Source organism: Coloeus monedula (genome assembly GCF_965178545.1).
Source record: "Coloeus monedula genome assembly, chromosome: 6".
Lineage (NCBI taxonomy): Eukaryota > Metazoa > Chordata > Aves > Passeriformes > Corvidae > Coloeus > Coloeus monedula.
In genome coordinates, this window is record NC_138786.1 from 31,744,904 (window position 1) to 31,767,018 (window position 22,115).

A 22,115-nucleotide genomic window follows, 5' to 3' on the forward strand; every position below is an offset into this window, starting at 1 on the left:
AAAATTTTATTATGCAGAAGTTCTATGGCAGGCCTATTTTTCTTCCCCAGTTACAGAAACGACTGCAAGATACATTCACTGTTGTGGCTACACTACTAATAGGAGACAAGCCAGTTTATTTAAACTAACAGAGAAATGTCTAAATGAGCTGTGGGCTCTACAGTGAAAACACAGCTAAAAGACATCAGTAAAACCAAGAGGAGGAAACCCCTTCTCTTTACCCCCTTAAAAAAGCACACCATTATCATATCGTTCATCTGGGTGTACTTTTGGAAGTACTGGAACCATTTGTTCACTCTTAGGACATGCCAGCCTTCTTCCAACTGCCATTCCTAAATTACATTGGAAAAAAAAAATCTTTAATTTAAAAATTAAAAAAAAAAAAAGTGAGATTGCCTGGCTCATTACTGTGGTTTTGCTTCTCATTTTTTGAAACATTCAAATTCCTTACTGCTGTTTTACTCTTCAGCAGAGCTTGCAAATATTTTGTACATGTTTGGAAGTCAGAAAACACAGTTTCTATTTGCTATTCAAGAGTATTAAGGACAGCAAAAGAAAAGCAAATGAAAGCTGATCCTCAAATAAGCAAAAATATCCAAAGGCTTAACAGGAATTCTATTAGCATTATCTTTATGATATGATGGTCAGACAACTTTACACAGAAGGTTAACACGTTAGTTAAGTAATTAGAAAGATATTTGCCCCAGCATTCACCGCCAATAGTATCAGGGTTTTGCATTTTCAAAAAAGAGACTGAAGCAATTCATGTAATCCTTTTGAATTCAGGATATAAAATAGTTTAATTATTAATTTCAGGATCCATTTGATTCAAACTATCTTCTCATCTAACACATACAGAACATAAGGCTGTAAGTGCAGGATAATTCACTTAACATCATCCATGATTTCTGCAAGGAGTATAACATAACTTGCTTTTATAAGATATTTCTCCCACTGCCAACACTTTTGATCTGACAGAATTAAAACGAAGAATACAGCTCTTTAGGGAATTCGCTTGTGTGAATAATCTCTTAAACAAACAAACCAACCCAAACACACAAAACCTTTCATTATGATGATTTTATTAGATTTTTTTGGCTCAAGCTTTCTATCACCAGCTATTTTTACAATTCTCTTTAGTAGGTAAAGAAAGTCTTTGCTACCTTACAAAGCCTTTAGTACCATACATTATTTGCCAAAGAAAGTACAGGTAAAAATAAAGTTATTTCTCAGTGTTCTTTACAATAAACTAAACAGACTGAGTTGTGTAACTGTCACAGAAAGCATCTCTCCTCGCCATCATAGTTTTTTGACTTTTTTTTATATCCACTGTGACAGTTGAAACTTTTTAAAAGGCAATGTCAGAAAAAAAATGCAGCTTTGCATTTTAGACACATAAATCCCATATACAGACAAGTATTGTCTGTATTGTTTGTTTTATGGTCTTATTTTTTTGAGTAACCTCTGATAGTTGAGTAAATGGAGCTGAAATGGGATCTGCCTTTCTTCCCCCTCACAGTTCTTACTACAGGTGTCCAAACAGCTTTCAGGCGTTTTCATGCAGTGACTGCAGATGATGACAGCACAACTGAGCCCTTCAGTGATGATGGTGTGCTACCAAGTTTCCCTGAGAAACTCAAACAAGAGAAGAGAAAGGCACTTTTTAACCCTTTGGAAGTCAGCTAAATCAGAGTGGAATTTCTCAAGACACAGGTACTTGTGTATACTGACTGTGACTGTGCTGTGTGGTGCAAATAATTTGTATACTGCTGCTTCTCAAAGAAACTGGTAATAGATGTGTAATGAAAAGTGTTCTGCAACAAACATATCAATTCTGCTATAATAACAGGCCTTCTCAAGAGGCATATAAACATGTTTGGATTTTATGACACCAAATATGGCATATCAAATAATAAATTTTATTGAAAAATTAAAGCAGACCAGATAAAGACCTAATCATAGAAGCTAGGAACTGCCCGGCGGACTACGAGAAAAGGGAATGGTTACAGAGTTGCTGATAAACTTCTAACAGAGTAGCACAGAATTTGGAAGAAGACTGTCACATCTGTTCCATTGAAGCACATTTGTTGCTTAGATGCATGTGACAAAGTTTTGTAATTCCGGCCCTTTAGGAGCAAGCTGGGTTGGAAACAATTTTCTAAGAAATATGAAGGCCTCAAAAAGTCTAATGGCATGTTACAGGGTCAGATGTCATTCACATATAGCACATATCATTATACAATAGCTCAACACAGAAATCAAACTTAGAGCAAGACCTCCATTAAGAGATACGGAAAGCTACAGTTTTAAAAGAGACTACAAAAATGTATGCTTAAATAGGCTATTAAATTGGAGGGTACCTGGAATACTGAAGAGTGAAAAACTGAAATAATAGCTTGGGCTATTAGAGGCTGTAATTTCATATTATTCCTACCACAAAATTACTTATGTCCCATGTGAGATGAAGGCTTCATTCCTCCTCACTATGGAGCCATCCTGAAGTGACAGTTTGTAAAAAGGAAATTATTTTCCTTTGGTCCAGTGACAACACTACAATATTGCTGAGGAAGAACAGAAGTACTTCTATATACACAACAAACAATACTAGAAATCCTGCTGCTCTGGAAAGGCACTATTTGAACCAGGGAGGACAAAACCACATTATTGCTAGTTTAAGTTGCTGCCTATTAAATGGAAATTGTTATTTGAAAAGTTTAAGTCTCAGTGGATTTGGGTTACTTTGATGCAATGTGTTGCTGTGAGAGTATGGCTATAACACGACATATCCTTATTGTGTCATAAGCATCTTATTTCATTAACAGAATTAAAGTGCAAGCAAACAGACAAAACACATGAAAACTAAAAACAATAGAGATCAAGAGGGTTTCCAACATTACTTGAGACAGAGAAATGGAAGGACACAGATATTAAAACAGTCTGTGGAAGTAAAATGGAATTTGAAGAAAAATCCATGAGAGATACCTTAGAGAATGGGGAAAAGCCACATGATAGAAAATTTGCATTTGGCAATAATTATAAAAATGCTGGTGCAATTTTGAACTGAATATAAAAAGACATATTACAGAAGAAGTGAGACTTTTTTCTCTCCAAACCTGGCTTCTGTGTGGTATGTTTGGGGTATTTTGTTCATTCTGAGCATGATTTTTCAGAAACATTGACAAATAGAAGAGATTTCCAGAGAACAATGATTTCTTTTCATGGACTAGAGAACTCTGGTGGAAGAATAAATAAATATGCATATATTTTCAGGCTAAATGAAAACAAGTATGTGCCTAAATACATTTTAAATCAGTCCATAAATATTGAAGAATATAAACAGCAAGAACCAAAAGAAGCATTCATAAATTTTCCAAAACACTCAAAAAGTAGGAAGACTTCAAGGAAACATCTGTCTGGTGTTACATGCCAGAAAACAGCTCTTCTACTTTTTTTATGAAGTATTATCTTAAATTTTTAGGACTCAAAATTATCTGCAGTGTGGATGAACTACTTGTGAATACACATTGTGAGACAGTTCAAGAATGTCTATCATCAGTTGAGGACCATACGTTGATTTCTACTGCTATTATCTAAGTACATAAAATTAATCTCATAGCTGGGCAAACAAGACTCGCACAGAATCATACCAGAGACAAAGGATAAGAAAACAGCTACAAGACTCTGTTAGGAGACAGACAAGTGAATTTTTTGGATGTACAATTTTGCAAAAGAATAAATGTAAAAGTAGAGAAGACAGAAGATAGAAAATTGAGCAGAGCACCTCTATACATGAGATTTTTTTTTTCCCTTCTGTACTGAGCAACAGCAACAGAGAAAACACATTTCTATCTCAGAAGGATTCCTAGTATTGATAAAAATGCTGCAACACTACTTAATTTTTTTCACAGAAGTTAATGTATATTGTTATCAACATTCTGTAAAAACTACCACTGAAGTATTGTAGTTCCAAGAAATAAATGTTTCCATCTGTAAATATAAAACAAAAGTTCCCTAAATAAATTAACTTGGGCCATACTTGGATGTCTACTCAGCAACAAACACTTCTTAAATCAACAAGCAGACTGTATGAGCAACTCCAGCAGAGATTTAAAGACTATCCTCATAAATTATATGCGAAATTACATTGCAAAAAAAAATGTGGTTGTATCTACAAAATTAAGCTTGCACTTCAGCTTTAGTACAAATGCAAACTACCACCAACTGCCATAACAATTAAGAATTCCAGCATTCACTAATAACATCTATGACATGGTTACTTTCAAATTCAGCCATCCATTGAGTGAATTTGGTTTTTTAAATATCCACATGCACTTCATCACTTCTAGTTGTGTAGTCAAGAAAGTGAAGGATATTCACATTGCTTAATTAAACTGGCCTTGCCTCTCAAAATGTGAATCGTAGGAACAAATTCAAAAGTTTCTCTCCACCTACTGACTAGACCAAGGCTATAAATATAGAAATCAGAAACATGCAAGGAAAATCAGATATTGCAAATATTCCTAAAATCTTCTATTCTGTTACAAGAAAAAATGTCATTACACATCATTGAAACAACTGCAATAACCTGGAATGGTTCTGATATAGTGTTCAAAAGGCAAAGTGAGTGGGAAAACTACTAATTTTTTTGGGTTCTTAATTACATATTTCTGAGGTAGCAAGAAGCCATTTTTAGCTACATTATGCTAGGCACTTAATTCCAGTTTTATCAATAATTACAAAATTCAATTAACATTAAGTCTTTGGGTTGCAACTACTCTTGATAGCTCCCTTTATTGTGTATGTTCAATAGCAACTGTTTATCTATAGTAGGAAAGAAAGCAGAAACGTGCTTTCTAATCCAAAGTACAGGAGAATTAAGGAGAAGCAGGATGGAAACCTACCAGCAGAAATATGACTCAACTGACTATTGTCTCTATTCTAAGGAAAAATACTAAAACATTTTCCATTATCAGATTCAACTCTTAAAAGTTTTAAAATCACATCTTAAAGATGTGATCTCAATAGCACAATGCCATGATCTCATTCTTTCATTATCAGTTCAGTGATGAGAGCATGCTGAACCAACACCATACACAGAAGAGATGAAAACCACTTCCTACATCAATGCAAGTTTTCCTAAAGGCTTGTTATTGCACATTTCGTGTTGACATAATGAATTTTCCATTTTAAATTGATTTTCTATTGACCCAAAAGACATAAAATATGGGGACAAAACTTAGGCTTCTTAGTATGTTTTTGGTATGACACTTACTGGCAAACTGATTTTCTTCCCATAAAAACATTTGTTTGAATGAATGATGTAATAAATCCTACCATAGGAACACTTGTCATTGACGCTTTGTAATACACCTGTGATTCAATATCTCCACTGTGATTCAAGTTAATCCAACTTAACTAAGTGAAAAGCGAGTAAATACTCTCCTATAAAAGTTCTTTTTAAATATGGGAATAATTTGACATTCAGAACACTTGTTTCCGTTATGATCAGTCCAAGTCTTGCATATCTATTATGTTTAAAAAACATGCAGTTTTTCTTCAGTACAAGTTATTAATGAGTTTTATATCAATGTGTTTTTATTATATGGAGAAACATTAACAACTCAGATAACTTTCAAAATGCCTTACTCAACAAAACTGATGAATAAAATCATCCCTGCCTGCCTTAACTAGTTTGAGTAACAGCAATGCAGTGTAAAGAAAATACTAGGTGCTTATGTGCAAAGTTCTCATTTGTTTATTTCTTGTCCCAAATGCTGCTTGAGAATCTGTGGCTAATTTTTAGCACTGGCTGCAATGCTTTATCTGGCACTGCTGCCTAGGCTTGACCCTGCACAAAGGAAAACTGAAGCAGAAATTCATCCCTCCTTCTACACAGTCCTGGTAACGCGACCTTCAAAAGCTTTACGTTAGTTTGCAAGCAAGAGACAAATTTAACCAACTCACTTTTCAGTTGTGGTGGCTTTGTAATAGCACAGTGAAGTGGTGGCACAGTGAATAATCTACAAAATCAGTTTCACTAGATACCACAGTGTGTTCATCTTAACATTGTTCCTGTTTCCAGATACACAGAAAACCCCCAGGTTTTAGTTACTCAAGGTTTCTAGTATATAATCTAAAACCATCAGAAGTAATGAACAGGAGCATTTTGTTTACATGTTTCTTTAGTTACACAAATGTTTTACAATAAATTTAAAAATGTTTTTAATTTGTAATGGAAAAGAAAAATTGAACTGCACCATGTGACAGGACACATTTGTAAGTAAAAAGCATTGTAGATATGCTATAAAGATCTCAAATCAACTTGAGGGTCTAAGCAATTGAAAACTTACATGAGTACTTAAGAGAAATCTACTTATGTTAAATTATGTAAATAAACACAACTCACTCAATCTTAATTCTGCCCTTTAGTGTACATAATCAAACCAAATAACGTATGTGATTTTAAAAGTTCATATTAATCTAATTTGGAACCATAAATAGCAAAATATTTCACAACAATCACACAGTCATTTCAAATGACAACTCATGGCCATGAGGTCATTAGGTTAAGTTTCTTACACCACTCCCCCACCCCCCACCTCCCCCCCCTTTAGCTCCATATAAGTGGAATGTAAGCAAATTTCCTGAGCAACATTTACTGGTGCAGGTTACCTCCACCTCTGTGCCTGCTTAGATTTTTTTGCCAAGCAGATCCATAGAACCTTTGCATAGACTTTTTCCCCCTACTATCTGCCTCACACTCTTACCTATAATGCAGTAGTTGTCAATGCAGTGTTCTGCAAGGGAGAATTAAAGGATCTCACTTATCCCACTTTTCCTTGTACAAGACACAACAAAAGCCACACAAGATTTTGCTTAGCACTGTTGTACTGCAGTGCTAAGGAAAATTATGCCTAAAAGCCATTAGAATTTTGTTTTGTAAGGGGACTGGAAAACCATTATACTATATCACATTTTAGTTTGAAAATCATTTTCGGTCAGAACCCAAGGTCAGAGAATTCTCTTGTGCTCTATTTTCCATTATTTTTTCTGCTTCCAAGTTGTGTATCACTTGACTGGTCCACAGATACTGCAAAGTTACAGAGGAAATAAAAAAATCATCCCCCTCCTCCAGACTCATGCATTTCTACACCAAAGGGCAGATTTTTCTGTTCTGGGACTATCTCACCTCTGGAGTGACATCGCGTGGTGCAAACCCTGTTCCTCCAGTTGTTAAAATCAAATTAAGTTCCTTTTCATCGCACCAGTCTATGAGTGTCTCCTGAAAGAGAACATGAATCCTGTCAGATTTAGCAAGAAATGGTTATCTCAGATAATACATGAAGACTTGAAATGTCTTAAAAACACAGACACACACAATATATACAGGGAATTATAAATCACTCATGGCTTTTTATACACAGATTTTAAACCACTATTTTAATCAAGATAAGACAGAATAATGCAAGTATTCACATTATATTATTTTGCATATGGAAACTGAAATTCAGTTCTCCATCTCTTGACCTGAAATGGAAAACAAGAATTCACAGTTATTAATTTCTACCACTGTTTATTTTGATATATAAATATAATATTCTTTGATACATGTTAATAGAGTATGTACATTTAATTCAGATTACATTATTGATTCTTGTTACAGTAATTTTGGTTTCCATGCTGCACTTTTTAATAGCCTGAAAAAAGCATGAACCATGTATCTGCAAGCTTAACTACCAAAAGAGGCAATAATGCACTAAATGCAGCCGGTGATGATCTATAATCATCGTTCCTACATTCCCCCAGTGTCTCAATAGGAGTGTGTATACCCATTCCAAAGATGGACTAAGAAATCTGTTATTCAATGACATTGTTATTCAATCTGTAAATTCAATGACTTACAATACTGGATAATGATACTACAGAAGTGTTTCATTTGATTTGCATTCATTTTACAAATGACTTTTTAAACTAGTTTTCAAACTATGATAAAAATTTGACATAGCAGAAAATTTATTTAATCTCAATGTGACTGCATCTCTTGGTGGGCCAGCACAGCAGGAGCATGTCTGCTTGGAGGGCAAAATTACCTGTGTTACTTTAAGTACACTCATTACACAGTAAAGTATCCATCTGCACAGATCATATCAGTTATAGAGACAGCTATCCATATTCTAGCAAAGAAACAACATTCTTTGAAAATGTTTAGGGCACATTTAAGTTTGGGGAGTATTATATTGGGAAGGAAGGAAGGAATAGTTTTGGAGATTGTTGGCTTAAAGCTTATTATTTATCACAAAATTAGCTCTGAGAAATACACTGATTTTAAAAGCTTAAAATAAAACTGTCTGGAACATTTTAAAAAGTACAGCCAATTTAGATTAATCCTCAGCTGTATTTTCTGCAGGCTTAGTACTGCTATGCAACTTCCATTTAATAGAAGGATCATATACAGACACTTAAAAATTGCATCTAGAATAAACCTGTGTCTGACTGCAAGCCCCACCATGCAAATACATCCAAGGATTACTTGAAGAAGTGGCCAAGCCAAAGGTTCTGTCTTTATTTCTCTTTTCTTTACTCATTCCTTCCACTTTCTCTTTGGCATTCTCTCTTTTGCCTTTATTAAAATCACATTCATCTTTTTACTCTACCCCTTTGCAGAATAACTCTCTAATTAACTGGGCTGTAAGTGAACATACCAGAACTTTGTTATATGAACATTTCAAAGAAGCTCGAGCAAGGAACAAGGATAATGCTTCAAACCCATACATAAAAGAACTACTAAGCCTGGCTTTTGAGATATATTTTGAAAAAATGTGAATTATGGTAGTAAAAAGGTTTTTAGGTCTTAAAATTGTTTGCTTCAATAACATAGTTATGCATTGGGAAATTTATTTCAAACAGGTGGCATCTTCTCTATCATCTAGAAATGTATTTGTCATGACTTAAACAGGTACAAATTTCAGTGAACACTTCAGAGAAGTTCAGTGTTTGGCAAAGTTAGACCTTAATAATTGCATTCATTTGAAGAATTAATATAGTCAGGAAAAAAACTTCCTACATAAAGCAGGAGGGATAGATTTTGGGGGTTTGGGTTGGTTTTTAAAAGCAGAATCTATCTTTAGATAAAGTAAAAGCTGCCAAACTCCTTTTAACAAGAAAATAGATCCTTCTGCTGTTCTCATTTTGATACAGTTCAGTAATACTCCCGTTAATAAGGGGGGAAAGAGTCAAGTGACATCCTACAAAAGGCTAAAGAAATCAGTATCCTAACTCTTCAAATAAACTGAGCAATAATTAAGTGCCTATTCCTGCTACTCCATCAGTGCACCTAGGCAGACTCCTAGGCAGAATACTCCATGAAGTTCTAGTTATAGTAAAGAAACTTTAAGGCTTTCAGGAAGAAGACCTTTAACTATGAGGCAGTAAGTTTGGGTTTCACTGTATTTTAGAAGTGCAAATTTATCACTTAGATGTTTTAAAACTATGGAAAAATACCTGAGGCTTATATTCAGCTTATTTATTTTCTCTCTAACCCACAAAACTGTGTCCCACAAAATACTCTCATTGATGTTTTAAGTATTTAAAAAAGGAAGCCCCACACTGATCAGTTGTGAACAAATTATGGACTCAGACGAGGTAGATTCTGTACTGGCTTTTTTGCAGGGAACTGCAAATGAAGACTTCCCTAGGCAAGCAACCTGATACTTGGCTTTACTGATGCTATACTAGCAAAATTATTATGGTAACATTTCAACCAAAGAAAATTTCATTTAATAATTTTTATGCATATTTCTCCTCTTCTATTGTTTCACTGATGATAAGCTTTCAAGAGAAAATGACTAGGTCAACAGATTATGTAAAGCACTGTTATTTCATTCAAGCCAATGGAATGATGCTGATGGATACAAAATACAGTAGCTGGCTGTGAAAACAGTACTGTAAAATGACCACCAAATTTTAAAAAGCCACAACAAAGCTACAGAACGCCAGGGAAAAAAACCCCCAACCAATAAATAGCTTAATATTTTTAACAATTAGTGTCCTAAATTAGGCTTTATCAGTTATTTTCCAGTGTCAGGATAGACAAGAAGAAATTAAGTCATTACAGTAGACAGCTCCTCCTCAAATAATTTTATTTCAAAAGGACGCAACCTTTTCAGATTTCACCGAAGTCCTAGAATAACTGCATTCATTATGTCTTTCTGCTGCACAGAAATAAAATGTCAGCCCAGTCGTCTCCTTAAGCTTTAGATTACATCTAGTGCTCTGTCCTCTTTACCTAATTCTTCGTATTTCCTCTTTTAAATACATTTGAATTTCTTTCATTTACCTGAGTAAGAAATTCTTAGGTATAACAAACAAACTACTTCCATCTCTTGCTCCAAAGAGCTCGTGCTTCTGTCAGCTCCCGCTCTGCTGCAGCCTGGAACTTCTCACTGGACTTCCTATGCACTGCCCAATTTTGAAAATACTTCAATTATAACACTACTCATCAAAAGCTTTATGATCTGTTTGAATTTTCTCATGACCAGTGTTAATTTCACCAGTGCAGAAATACCTTGCCCCATTTTTTCTCGGAGTGCTTAGTTTTCTACATGTAAATTTACTGATTTAAAGACTGATAAAGATCATTACCTCACGGAAGAAATGTAGACAGTATGTGGCACAGTGCAGACACCCTCTGGTTATGGCAGGTACATGCTTGCAAATTCATAAAGGCACCACCACATTAAGATACACTAAATCCAAAAGCTGTGCAGATGCATTTTTGTGGCACCACACCTAAGGTAGTGCTACCTGGCATTTCAGTCAGTGAATGGCTTGAACACTCACAGACATACTTCCCTCTGTGGACGTAACTTAAGCGTCTCTGTGTCCAAAATGAAAACTGCCATTAGTCTAAGCTGCAATGAGCAAGCCACAAAATTTTGGTCATTCCCTTCTGTATTTAAAATTAATTCTAGGACTCAGGCTCTTCCCCACACCACCCTGCCTTGACCTAGAGGGTTCAAGAGAGAGAAAATACATCATGCTTTTATTTGGTAGGGTTTTCAAGCAAGTCTTCATGATTATCATAAAGTGTTGCTGTATTTCTAGTAACTCTTCCTTACTAATTATTTCTGTGGGATAATGCCCCATCATGATACATAGGAAACCTGATCACAGAATACACAGTGACAGTGGATAGGAAAGTGGGCTGTTTTGCACCTCCATTAATGTACCATCCTTTAATCTCTAAGTGAACCAGAAAAACAAATAGGGATTCCTTCCTGGAACAAAAAGAACAGTGCCCTGACCTTTGGAGATAACTGAGGTTTGTGGATTACTTATCTTAGCCAGAACTTTAAGCTTGAGACAGGTTGCAAGTCTCCTCCAGTCCTCTTACCACTACTGTATGGTGATTTTCCACATAGATATTGAGATTGTGACCCTTAACTGCAGAACTACTACGAAGAACAAAAAGATGGTCGTTGTGGATCAGACTAAGTGCCTACACAGAAGAGCTGAAGTCCTGATGACTTTTCCTTTTCTATGATGCCACAGTCGATGGTATATGTCTTGCATTTTTTTTATTGTCCTATTTTTGCCATCACTGCTATGAGAGTGTGATAACACTCCCACGTGTTTACGTTTCCAAAATTACTAGAATACATTCCTTCAAGTCAGTATTCTGGTGCTTAACACTTAGATTAACATGTATACCTTTTTCTTATCAATACATATTTTACTTAACAATACAGATATTGCAAAAGTAATTCTCAATACACATACATATTTTCATATACCTTAGCCACTAGAACATGACATGTACACTGTTATAGTTTAAAACAACCAGAAAGAACAGGGAAATGCTAAAAACAATATAAACAGGGCAGGTTTTCATAGTGAATCCATACAGAGTTCCTTCATTCTATATTCAGTATTGAAACTAGTTCTACAATTCTTAATTCTATAGTCAATAAAGATACTTGGCATTATGGCACATGCTAGATCTTTCCAGCACAGTGCAATCGTGAAGTTATTTCACCTTATATACATCACTAATCACACATTAAGTAAAATACATAAAAATTTAATTTAAACTGCCGAACAAATATAAATGTTAAATATGAAATTTAATTATGAAACAATATTTATTTATTTATATTGGACTTTGAAGTGGAGGTAACTGAGTATAAGATGGTTTACAGACATGCAAACTATCCAGAAGTATTCTCAAAACAGATTCATGTGACTTAAAAGATTACAGTGGCTTCCAGGACAAACTACTGATAGTGTTCAGAGATGCAGAAATCTGTGTTCTCCAGAACAGATCTCAAAAAGAAAAGCTTCGTAAAATTATGTAATTCTGTATTTACAGGTAAATCCTGTTTACTCTAGGAAAATACATTTTTAAGTGCAAGGAGAAACAGAACAATATGTTCTTAAAAGTATAATGATAACTTTCCTTAGCAATCCAAGTTAAATAAAAAAAGTCATATATAAACATAAAACCATAATAAATACCAGTTTACTTTTATTTCACACCTTTTGGGCTCAAGCTAAAAGCGTGTACCAGATATTTTTATGTATGATGATTTAACGTCATCAAAATAAAGAAACTATAATGAATGACAATATGGAAAAACGGATCAAAAAAGAGAAAGTCTTCATAGTCACAGATTCGCTATGAAAATTGGATGTAATTTCAACCACTGAGTTTCAGGAATATAGGAATTGGCACATTAAGATCTCATAACAACCTTACATAGTCATGTAGCTTGAACTACTCTAAACCCCAGCTCACTAAAGATTAAGCCTGATTCTATGACATGAGAGAGCATACAGAACGGAATGAATCAGAAATTCATGTCACAGCACACAAAGCAGGAGAAAAGAAGAATGAAAGGCAAAAGGAACCCATTTGTTCCTCATTGTTGTATTATTCAGGAGTTTGAGTCTTCTCCATTCAGTGGACCATGGCTTGTGTATTAATTTAAAAAGGGAAATCATGTACTGAGGACCATGCAAGAACATGAATACCCATAAAGAAAGGCAAGGATGGAAAAGCAGAGTTCAACACTACGTTTGAAAAGGAGGGAAGGTCTTAGAAATGTTAATGTAATCTTGGAATTAATTTTGTATTTTTTTGCCCTACTTCTTGTGAAGGTTTTATTTCTTATGCTCACAATCCTTTACTTATTGTTCAAAATGTGAAATGTGGAGACCTGAGGATATTCATGTGTAGAGCAATAACTTTCCAAATAATCAATTGCAAAATAATTTAAGAATTTCAGAAAATTAAACATTAAAACACCATGAAAACATGCTCGATGTTTTCTGTTTCCTCCATTCCTTTTTTCCTTCCCCCACCAGCAGAAGGCAGAAAGTAAGAGAAATGTTAGGATTATGTTCAGTGTAATCACTGCAGTCAAGAGACTTGGATGAAATGCAAGTATGTATCTCACTGTGTCTAAATAGTTTTTCAAATTTTGAGATTTTACAGAACATAGTAAGTAGTCTTTCAAAGATTCTACAGATAAATTTGCAGTTTCCAGCATCAGTCATGCTGCAGTTGTTTTTTTTAAATACTAAGCTAATGTATAAAAAGATGTCATAAAAATTTAACTGTTTTATTGAAATGCAAAACTAAAGGAGGAAAGCAATAAAAATGTACTTTATAAATGACTTACTTTTTAAACGGAAATTTAATTACAGGCATTTTCCATTTAAAGTAAATTGCAGCTATCAAATGTTTCAAGGTTCAACATACCTATGCAGTCTCTAACATAACCTTTTTAAAAAAGTACTTAATGTCTTCTAAAACCTACTATTCATGATAATTAGCCCTAAAACAGAGGGGAAAAAAAAAAGTAGCCACTGAAGTGCAATCATCAACAAAGTTCATCTATGCAAACGAGTAAGGGAAGTCTATCAGAGAGATGTGCAAACATTGAAGTGTTTGGTCAAACCATCATGACTGGAAGTGCCAATTTTTAAGGGCTGAGACTGGTGAAAGAATTTCTAATTATTTTGATGGAAAGAGGTAAAAACTGTAGAGGCCATGTACATGGTTGACTTGACAAAATAAATAAAAGTGGAGTTTTAAATGCTCTCTGTTGAGTTCTTCTCAGAAAAACAAAGGAAAGATTCTTATTTCAAGCTACCTACCTTGACATACTAGTCTTAGTATAATCAAGAAAGATAGTGAATTTATTGTATGACTTAATAAATTGCATTAAAAACTACAAGTAGATCTAGGTCAGAACAAACCATGCACCTACATGACACAAAGGCACAAGACCCTCTTCCTTCTGTACAAAAATCTGTTCCCATCTAATGTTGGTGCCACTGGTATCTTCCTAGAGTCAAGCTAAGGTTTCTCATGGGAAAGGACTGGGTACTTAGCATAACAGTTTTCTTCAGATGCTTGGAGGAAGAGATGGAACGTAGAGTCAGAATTAGATACTTTCCAAATGTGTCTGCATCTAGAAAGAACTGTACTGTTGACTCTGTATTTGGCAGATATATACATAAGTATGAGCCTATGTGTGCATGTGCTCATTTTTATCTAATAAAAATGTATTAGCAAAAGCACCACAGTTCAATGTCTCTCATTTCTGCTATGCATAAAAGGCATCTCTCTAAAATATAATATTTACTCACTAAAATAAATATTAGAGTGATAAAAATTCTGCTTTTCTTAGGAATTGAAAACAATCAAAAATTTAAGAAAGACATAATGCCTCCTTGCCAGTATCACTTTTCCTAGTAAGAATCTTAGCATCTAATATATATTTCTTTGATTATTCCTTCAACAATACAAGTTAAATAGCAACTGGAGTGAAAGGGGGAAAAAAAGCATAAAACCAAGTGAATTAATCCAATACTATTCACTAACCACTGATAAACAGAAACTTTCTCTCTTCATCTTTTAAATTTTTAAATTCTTAAATTAAAACAGCACTTCAGAGACCTGTTATCACAAGAATAAATGCTTGGTTTTGGAGCCATAAACTTCAGATTATTTGGCACAACAAGATGGTTTTTTCCACATTTTCTTCCCCTTTGCATACATTAAGTCTTCATCTAAGGTTGCTTAGAAAACTGTCTACTTTGGGTTTTCTTCTAAGAATGTGCAAAGACAGCTTGATATTACACAAAAGTCAGTAACTTTCTAAAACTAGAGCACTTTATAGTATTTTATCTATGTGTACCAATATCTACAGCACATGTATCTTATGCACCACAGATGAGAAGTTTCACCAAAGTTTGCAGGCTGTAACTAAGCCCAGATGAACTACATCTTAATCTTACAGAAATGGCAAAGTGACAAAAAACCAACTGTAAATTTCTTTGAGCTGCCAATGCAACATTAACTGCTACAACCCTAAGAAACTGGTAAGAGCACATCCACATTATTTGCAAAGGTGATAGGTCTCAGAGAACTTCCAGTACAAACACCTCAGAATCATATTTCTGTAACACCCTTCAACTCATCTAACCTGCACTTTTTAGAAACTATACTTGAAAATAACCACTTGCAGAATTTGCATGTGCATATTTGCATGCAGGGACAAGTACATCTCCAGTTTAAGACAGGTCATACCCCACGTCTACCTTTTAAATTGGCAGGAAGTGTAGTGAATTTAAAAATTACTACAAGGCTTCTATGATTAAAGAAAAAAAAACCACACGAGGAAGTCAGCTGTGGAAAAAATGTTTAAACTCAAATGTTTGCTTTCCTGCAACTGAGCAGTTTTAAAGATCAATATACTAGTAAAAATATAACTGATTCTTACAGAATCCAGTTCCATTTCTAGCCTAATTTTCTAATAGTGAATACAACCTTAGATGTTAGTTTGCACACTTAGCTACAATTGTGTAAGACATAATTTCCTTTTATATTTTAAATTATGTTACAACTTGTATGATCTCAATTTTTTGTGTAACTCTCAATGGAAATGACAAATTGAACAGAATGAAAATATTCAAACATCTAAATAAGGGTAGGAGAGGGGGGAAAGACAAGAGATGAAACCATTAGAGAGACAGGGAGCTACTTAGTGTAATGCAGTTTGTGGTATAAATTTCCCCCCGTGTATTTTTCATGCATATCATCCATAGAGTCAATGAATGTAATTGGTTTTAAAAATAAAATCTACTGCTTTACCTGTGAGAAGAAAGAAAATTTACCTACCAATGAACAGCTGCAGTACTTTGAGACACTTAGTCCATACATATACTCTAAGAGTGGGTGGGCTTGTGGCCTGCCCTGGAGTGTCCCGGGAGGGGCAACTCCCACTCCTCCCCTCTTCCTGCTTGAGGCATTGACACACAGGGCAGAGTGCATCCGCCACCACTGCAGTTCCTCTTAAATGCACAATCAAACCTGAAAGAGATTCAGAAAGAGGGGAAAAGCAGATAGGAGACTAATGTACATGCAGACTATACCTCTCAAAGAACACCAGTTACTGATGAGTAACCTTTCTTCTTTGAGTCTGCATGTACATTCCCACAATGACTCACTCTGATCAGTGACCTTTGCCTTTTCCCATCCAGGAGAAGGCCTGAGGATGCCCACAAACAACTGCAGCATCACTCCCCTGAAGGCTGAAACAGCTCTGGATACTATTAGACTAAGACAATGCTGGATGAAAGCAAAGAGAGAACTCCAGGTGACCTTACAGCACATGTCTAAATACCATACAATACAGATATTAAGTTTGTCCAGAGATCTAACAGATTTTGGTTTGGCCATGTGAAGTTCAAGTCCACTCAGAGACAGAAAACCATCTGAACAATCATTGTATGAAGTCGGCCAAACTTTTTGAGATTCCCACAGTGCAACAAGGAAAGAAACAATCTAGAAAACTTGGACCTTTGAAGAGAAATTATAAAGGCCTTATGAAATCAAAAATGTAAAGTACAAAATTCAAAGAAGCACGAGATCCAGAAACGAGTAATGAAGGACTAATTTTCTTGCTACTCTGGAACTTCAGCACCATTTCAAGAAGGACTCCTGGATGACTGAAGAACAGATACTCTGCCCATATACAGGTAGTATATAAAATAGCAGCTGTAAGGACGCATATATTTCACTTGCTGGCTGAGAAAACTGTCTCCAAATGTACCACTTTCACAGACACAAGCAGAGGGAGTAAGCAGAAGTAAGAATTTAAGAGCTCAAAAGGGGAGAAGCAACCACTGTAATACAGTGGTTTTCTACTGCATGAACAGTGGGAAACTATCATCAATCATGAACAATTCAATATATCCTGATCAGCAGTTAGGAAGATGTGAGCTATGAAATGTGTGAAAATCAGTGTACTCAATCACAGAGAGCAACCTGGCGCCCTCACCAAAGTACAGAGAGAAATCAAAGGAACTACACATAACAAATATTCAGAGAGCTGAGATCAAAGCAGCAACAAACATGTCATACAGACAATATCATTTTCTCATAGAGTATGCATGTCTAGATTATACTTTCATGCTACTGGCTATCATTACTCTGGATAGTAGCAAAAACTGACTACCCCAGAGATAGATTAATGTTTTGGTTTGAGAGTCCTAAGATTACCACAAACTGAAGAAGAGAGAGGGAAGAGCTAAAATGCAATGTCTATGCAGACTACAAAAGAAGTTTCTCACTTAGATGCTTATGACTACATCCCCCATCAGGACATGGTGAAATCACAAAACAAAAAACCCCACAGTTTTGTCTTTACTGAATATTTCTCTTTATGCCTGCCAATTGTGGCAACTTACAATCAATACACCATAAAAGGAGAACCATTTTACAAGCCTAATCCAAGTAAAATTGCTGTATGGCTCTATTAAACCAGGCATCTGAATGACACCCCAAAATAGTGAGTATATTTTAGCACAACCACAGGCAGCATTGCAAAAAACCACCTTCCTTAGGCCCTCTAAATAATCCCCCTGAATGAAATAACAAAGGTCAATTGTATCCTCACAGAAACTTCTTCAGGGAAGTCTAGCTCATCAGATTCTAAAGAATATACTAAAATGAGCCTGGATAGGATCTCATTTATTCTCTCTCTCCATCCAGTTCAGTATTATATTGTCATCCCTGACAGACACCTGTATTCAAAACATACTCTTAAAGATCAGTAGATGTTTTACTTTTGGACAAACAATCACTGGAAGGGCAGGTGACTAAACTGGGTTAAACGAAAATCCAAGCTTTTGGAAGAAAAGTAGAGATTTGATCCAAAGTATCACATCTATCTTACAAAGGACTGGAAATGGAGCCAAAGTCACTTACATGAGGGGTCACCATCCTCTGTGTGCATCAAAAAACATTGTTACCTCAAACAAGTAGGACTGAGAAGAATCACATTAATATTCCAAACTTAACTCTTCTATTTTAAATGGAAGTCTGATAATCAGTGTAGGATGAATACCATTTCCATGTGACCAAACTGGTGGATGAAGTGCTGACACAGCTGCTGGATGGATGCTAGGCTCATGAGTTTCCAATAACTCCAATATTCTAGAGTACTGAGAAACAAGGTCTTAACAGATAATATGTTCCTCCTGAGGTGAAACCATTGCCATTTTGTAGCAATGGTCTCCTCCCTACCCAAAATGTTCTGCATGTTTATATAGTCAAATATGTTATTACACTTCACTGTATGAAAAATGAGGTCTCAATAATGCCTGAGTCTATTAGTTAAAATTATCAGTGTGGGGAAAAAAAGTCAGCATGACTATAATAGACTCTCACAAGCTCCTGAACTCCAAGTAGTGATACTGCTCAAGCCAGAATGAAGTGACTGTGGTGACACAAACACTGCTCTTTCTTATGCACAACAGAACAAGGGTATTGGTAGGTAAGCACTGATTTGAAACACATGGAAATCAGAAGATATCTCCCTACCAACTCTTGCCCTCTAGAGAAGACATATTTTAATTTCTTGATGTTATGATAGATTACTCCCTGGCGAATAATATTATAATACCATTGCCTATTTAAATATGCAGAGAAATTGCTGTTAAGAAGATGTGCCAGCATATTTTGAAGATCCTGAAGATATGTAACAATTATTTTACGTCAAGCACAACAGTTCCACAGATGGAGTAATTACATAACGGATGGATTTAGCACCTCCATGCTTGCTTCTACAGTGCACTATGATGGTGCTATTCACTAAAAAAATCACTGTTCTGAGCATCAGTGTATGGATCCAGAACAGCACTCTGATATTGCCTGGTACCTTTTATTAGAATCAGAGAATATCCTAAAAATGCTCCTCTTGTGCAATAAAGAAGTCAGCCTAGCTGACATCTCTACATATTTGTAGTGGATCCTCCTACCAGCTTAGAGATTTTAAGATTACCATCTATCACCTATATTAATTCTCTAACATTTGATTACAATGCATAAGACATTTTCAGTCAACCAGTGCACATACAGGCCATGTAGCCTTACAACTAAAGCTATGATCTTACTGTGATCTATGATAGAGTCAATTTTAGATGGTGACTGACCTTCCAGGTCAAATAATCAATGCTAGATTTAGCTTCCAGAAAATAATAAAGCATCAGTAAAGAAGCCCCCTCATTCAAAATGAAGCAATGTCCTTTAGTTCCCTAAATATAAGGAAGATGTGGACATCTGCTCTGATACATTCTTGTGATAGGGATACACAAACAACAAAGAGAAAGGTATATGCAACAAAAGAAAGAAGACTGGAGTCTTCTGGAACTGATTAGATTGTCTGCACTTCTCCATTATCTGTTGAGTAGGAGTAATCCTGGAGACCCTGAAAATGGTTCTCAAAAGTGGTAAGAAAAGGATAAAAATCAATTGAGATTCATTGATGGTTATTAATGCAAAACACATGTTGACAGCTGTTGATGGCAATGAAAAATGAGTAACTGCGATCACTACAGAAAAAAAGTTTTTTCCCTATGTGCCCTTGGGGGTTTTTTTTGGTTTTTTAAAATAAAGATAGAGCACAATAGAATGAAAGAATAAAAGAATGAACTAGTAACAGGCTGCCTTGCTGATTAGGTTATTGCTTATTCCTAAGTGAGTGTAAGCATCGAAAGAACAAAATGTAGTGAAAGAACCTTTTGGCACTTATAAGACTGAACCGAACTTGTAAGAGTGACTGAATTACTGAACTTGAAAGGCCATTCTCTTCAAAGGAAAGACCTTTTCAGAATTCAGCCCATGCAGAATCTCTCTTATAGGCCCAAAGGATTATAGCTATTACATAATAATGGGTAAAAGCCGTTACCATAGAATTTGATGAGCCATCATCTGCTTCCATTGCAGCTTGCAGAGGTGTCTTAACATTAGCTGATCCCACTGCAATCAAAGATTTCAACTTTTATACTCAGGAGAAAACTGATGCAGAACAATTCATACCAGAAAGACTTCTTTCCCTAAAAGCTGAAACTTTTGGGTCATTTATCTTTTGGAACATTTTTTAAAAATGCTCATTTTTTCTTGATACATCCTAACAACAAAATTACTTGGAAGCAGGTGGCAATGAAAGCATCCAAAATACTAAAGAGATTTCAAAATCACCTTCCAACTGTTTCTGCAGCTGGTATAAATGAAACTAAAACCTGCCCGGGTACTAAGATTGTTCAAACATGCCTCTACAGTGTTGGAAATCTCTCAGGCAAAATAATATACAGAATTTCAAACAACCTACAGCACTTTTGAAAAAATTCTTTGTATTCTAATCCCTATCATTTCTAAGGCCCTAAATCCTTGGAATCCTTTTGTGCTATAAAGAAAGATATGTTATCACTTTGTTATATGATAAAGACTATATATATATAAAAATAAAACATATCTATCTTTCTGAGCCAACTAAAGTGGAGACAACTTCGTAAGAAGTCTTCCTAATTTGATAAAGTTGCTGCAAATGGAGCAAATAGAAGCTTAACAAAGCAACTGCTTCATGGAAGAGATCTAGCTCAACCCAGTCTCTTAATGTTAACAAAGCCCCATAGGTTGACTAAGACATAAAGAAAGTTCAAGGAAATACAAGAAAAGAGTTGGAAAGGACGATTCTAAGCAGAATCACTTGTCATCTCTTGTTTTTCTAAAGATATACACCAAGCTTTACTTATTAAATCATAAAGGAAATACTAATCATTAGTATCAGAATAAGAGAAGCATAGAATGCTTTCCCCTTACAAATGCTTGCAGTGATCATATCGAGTCTCTTGACTGCTGCAGATATTCAAGAACCACCTGGACACAATCTTGTGTAAAGGAGGGAGTCTCCAACACCCCTTTGGACAATTTGTTCCAGTGCTCGGTCACCTGCACAGTAAAATAGTTCTTCCTCATGTTCAGGTGGAACTTCCTGTGCATCAGTTTCTGCCCATTGCTTCTTGTCCTACTGCTTAGCATCACCAAGAAGAGCCTGGCTGTTGGTGATGGGACCAAATACAAAGAAAAATCTAAATGTAAGAAATCATCTAAATATAAAAAATCTAAATGTAAAATATCAAGATGTTGGTATCAAGATGTCAGCGATGAAGAAACACACTGACACAGTGCAATAGCTTTTAGCTCCACAGGTGGTGTTTTTATCTTCCTACTCTCTCTCTCCCATGAGAGCTCCCTTTTATTTAATTTCGTTACAGATAAACCACTGCCTTCTGATTGATCCCTAGGGTCTCTTGCTGATTTTGAAACACACAAAACCTGTCTCAAGCATTCCATGCATGTGATTGTTTTCAATCACAATAAGTAACATACTCATATGGTTGCTTTCCACCCAGATCCACAGCATCCTCAGCAAACACATGAATTAGCTGGGCCTTTGGGGTTAACATTCTCTTGTTCTAATCTTGGTAAGGATGCCAGGTGTTTGGCACTGTTCCCACACAAGGCTCCATCCTCTGACACCCTCCCTTCAGATACTGATAGACATTGATGACATCCCCTTTCAGTCGCCTCCTCTCAAGGCTGAACAGGCCCAGCTCCCTCAGCCTTTCCTTGAAAGGGAGATGTTCCTGTCCCCTCTTCATCTTCATAGCCCTTCACTGGACCTGCTCCAATGTCTGTTACTAAGGAGCCCAGAACTGGACACAGCACTCCAGGTCAGGCCTCACCAGGGCTGAGTAGAGAG

At 35.6% G+C, this 22,115-nt stretch overlaps 1 protein-coding gene across 2 annotated transcripts in view; it reads right to left on the bottom strand.

The window, feature by feature from the left end:
- The window catches only part of GPHN (gephyrin), a 281,765-nt gene that overhangs the window by 128,126 nt on the left and 131,524 nt on the right, over positions 1 to 22,115 (bottom strand). For both annotated transcript variants that reach the window (XM_082283301.1, XM_082283300.1), the window contains exon 4: positions 7,190 to 7,282. In XM_082283301.1, coding sequence (XP_082139427.1) covers positions 7,190 to 7,282 — 93 coding nt within the window. The remainder of the gene's footprint in view (positions 1 to 7,189; positions 7,283 to 22,115) is intronic.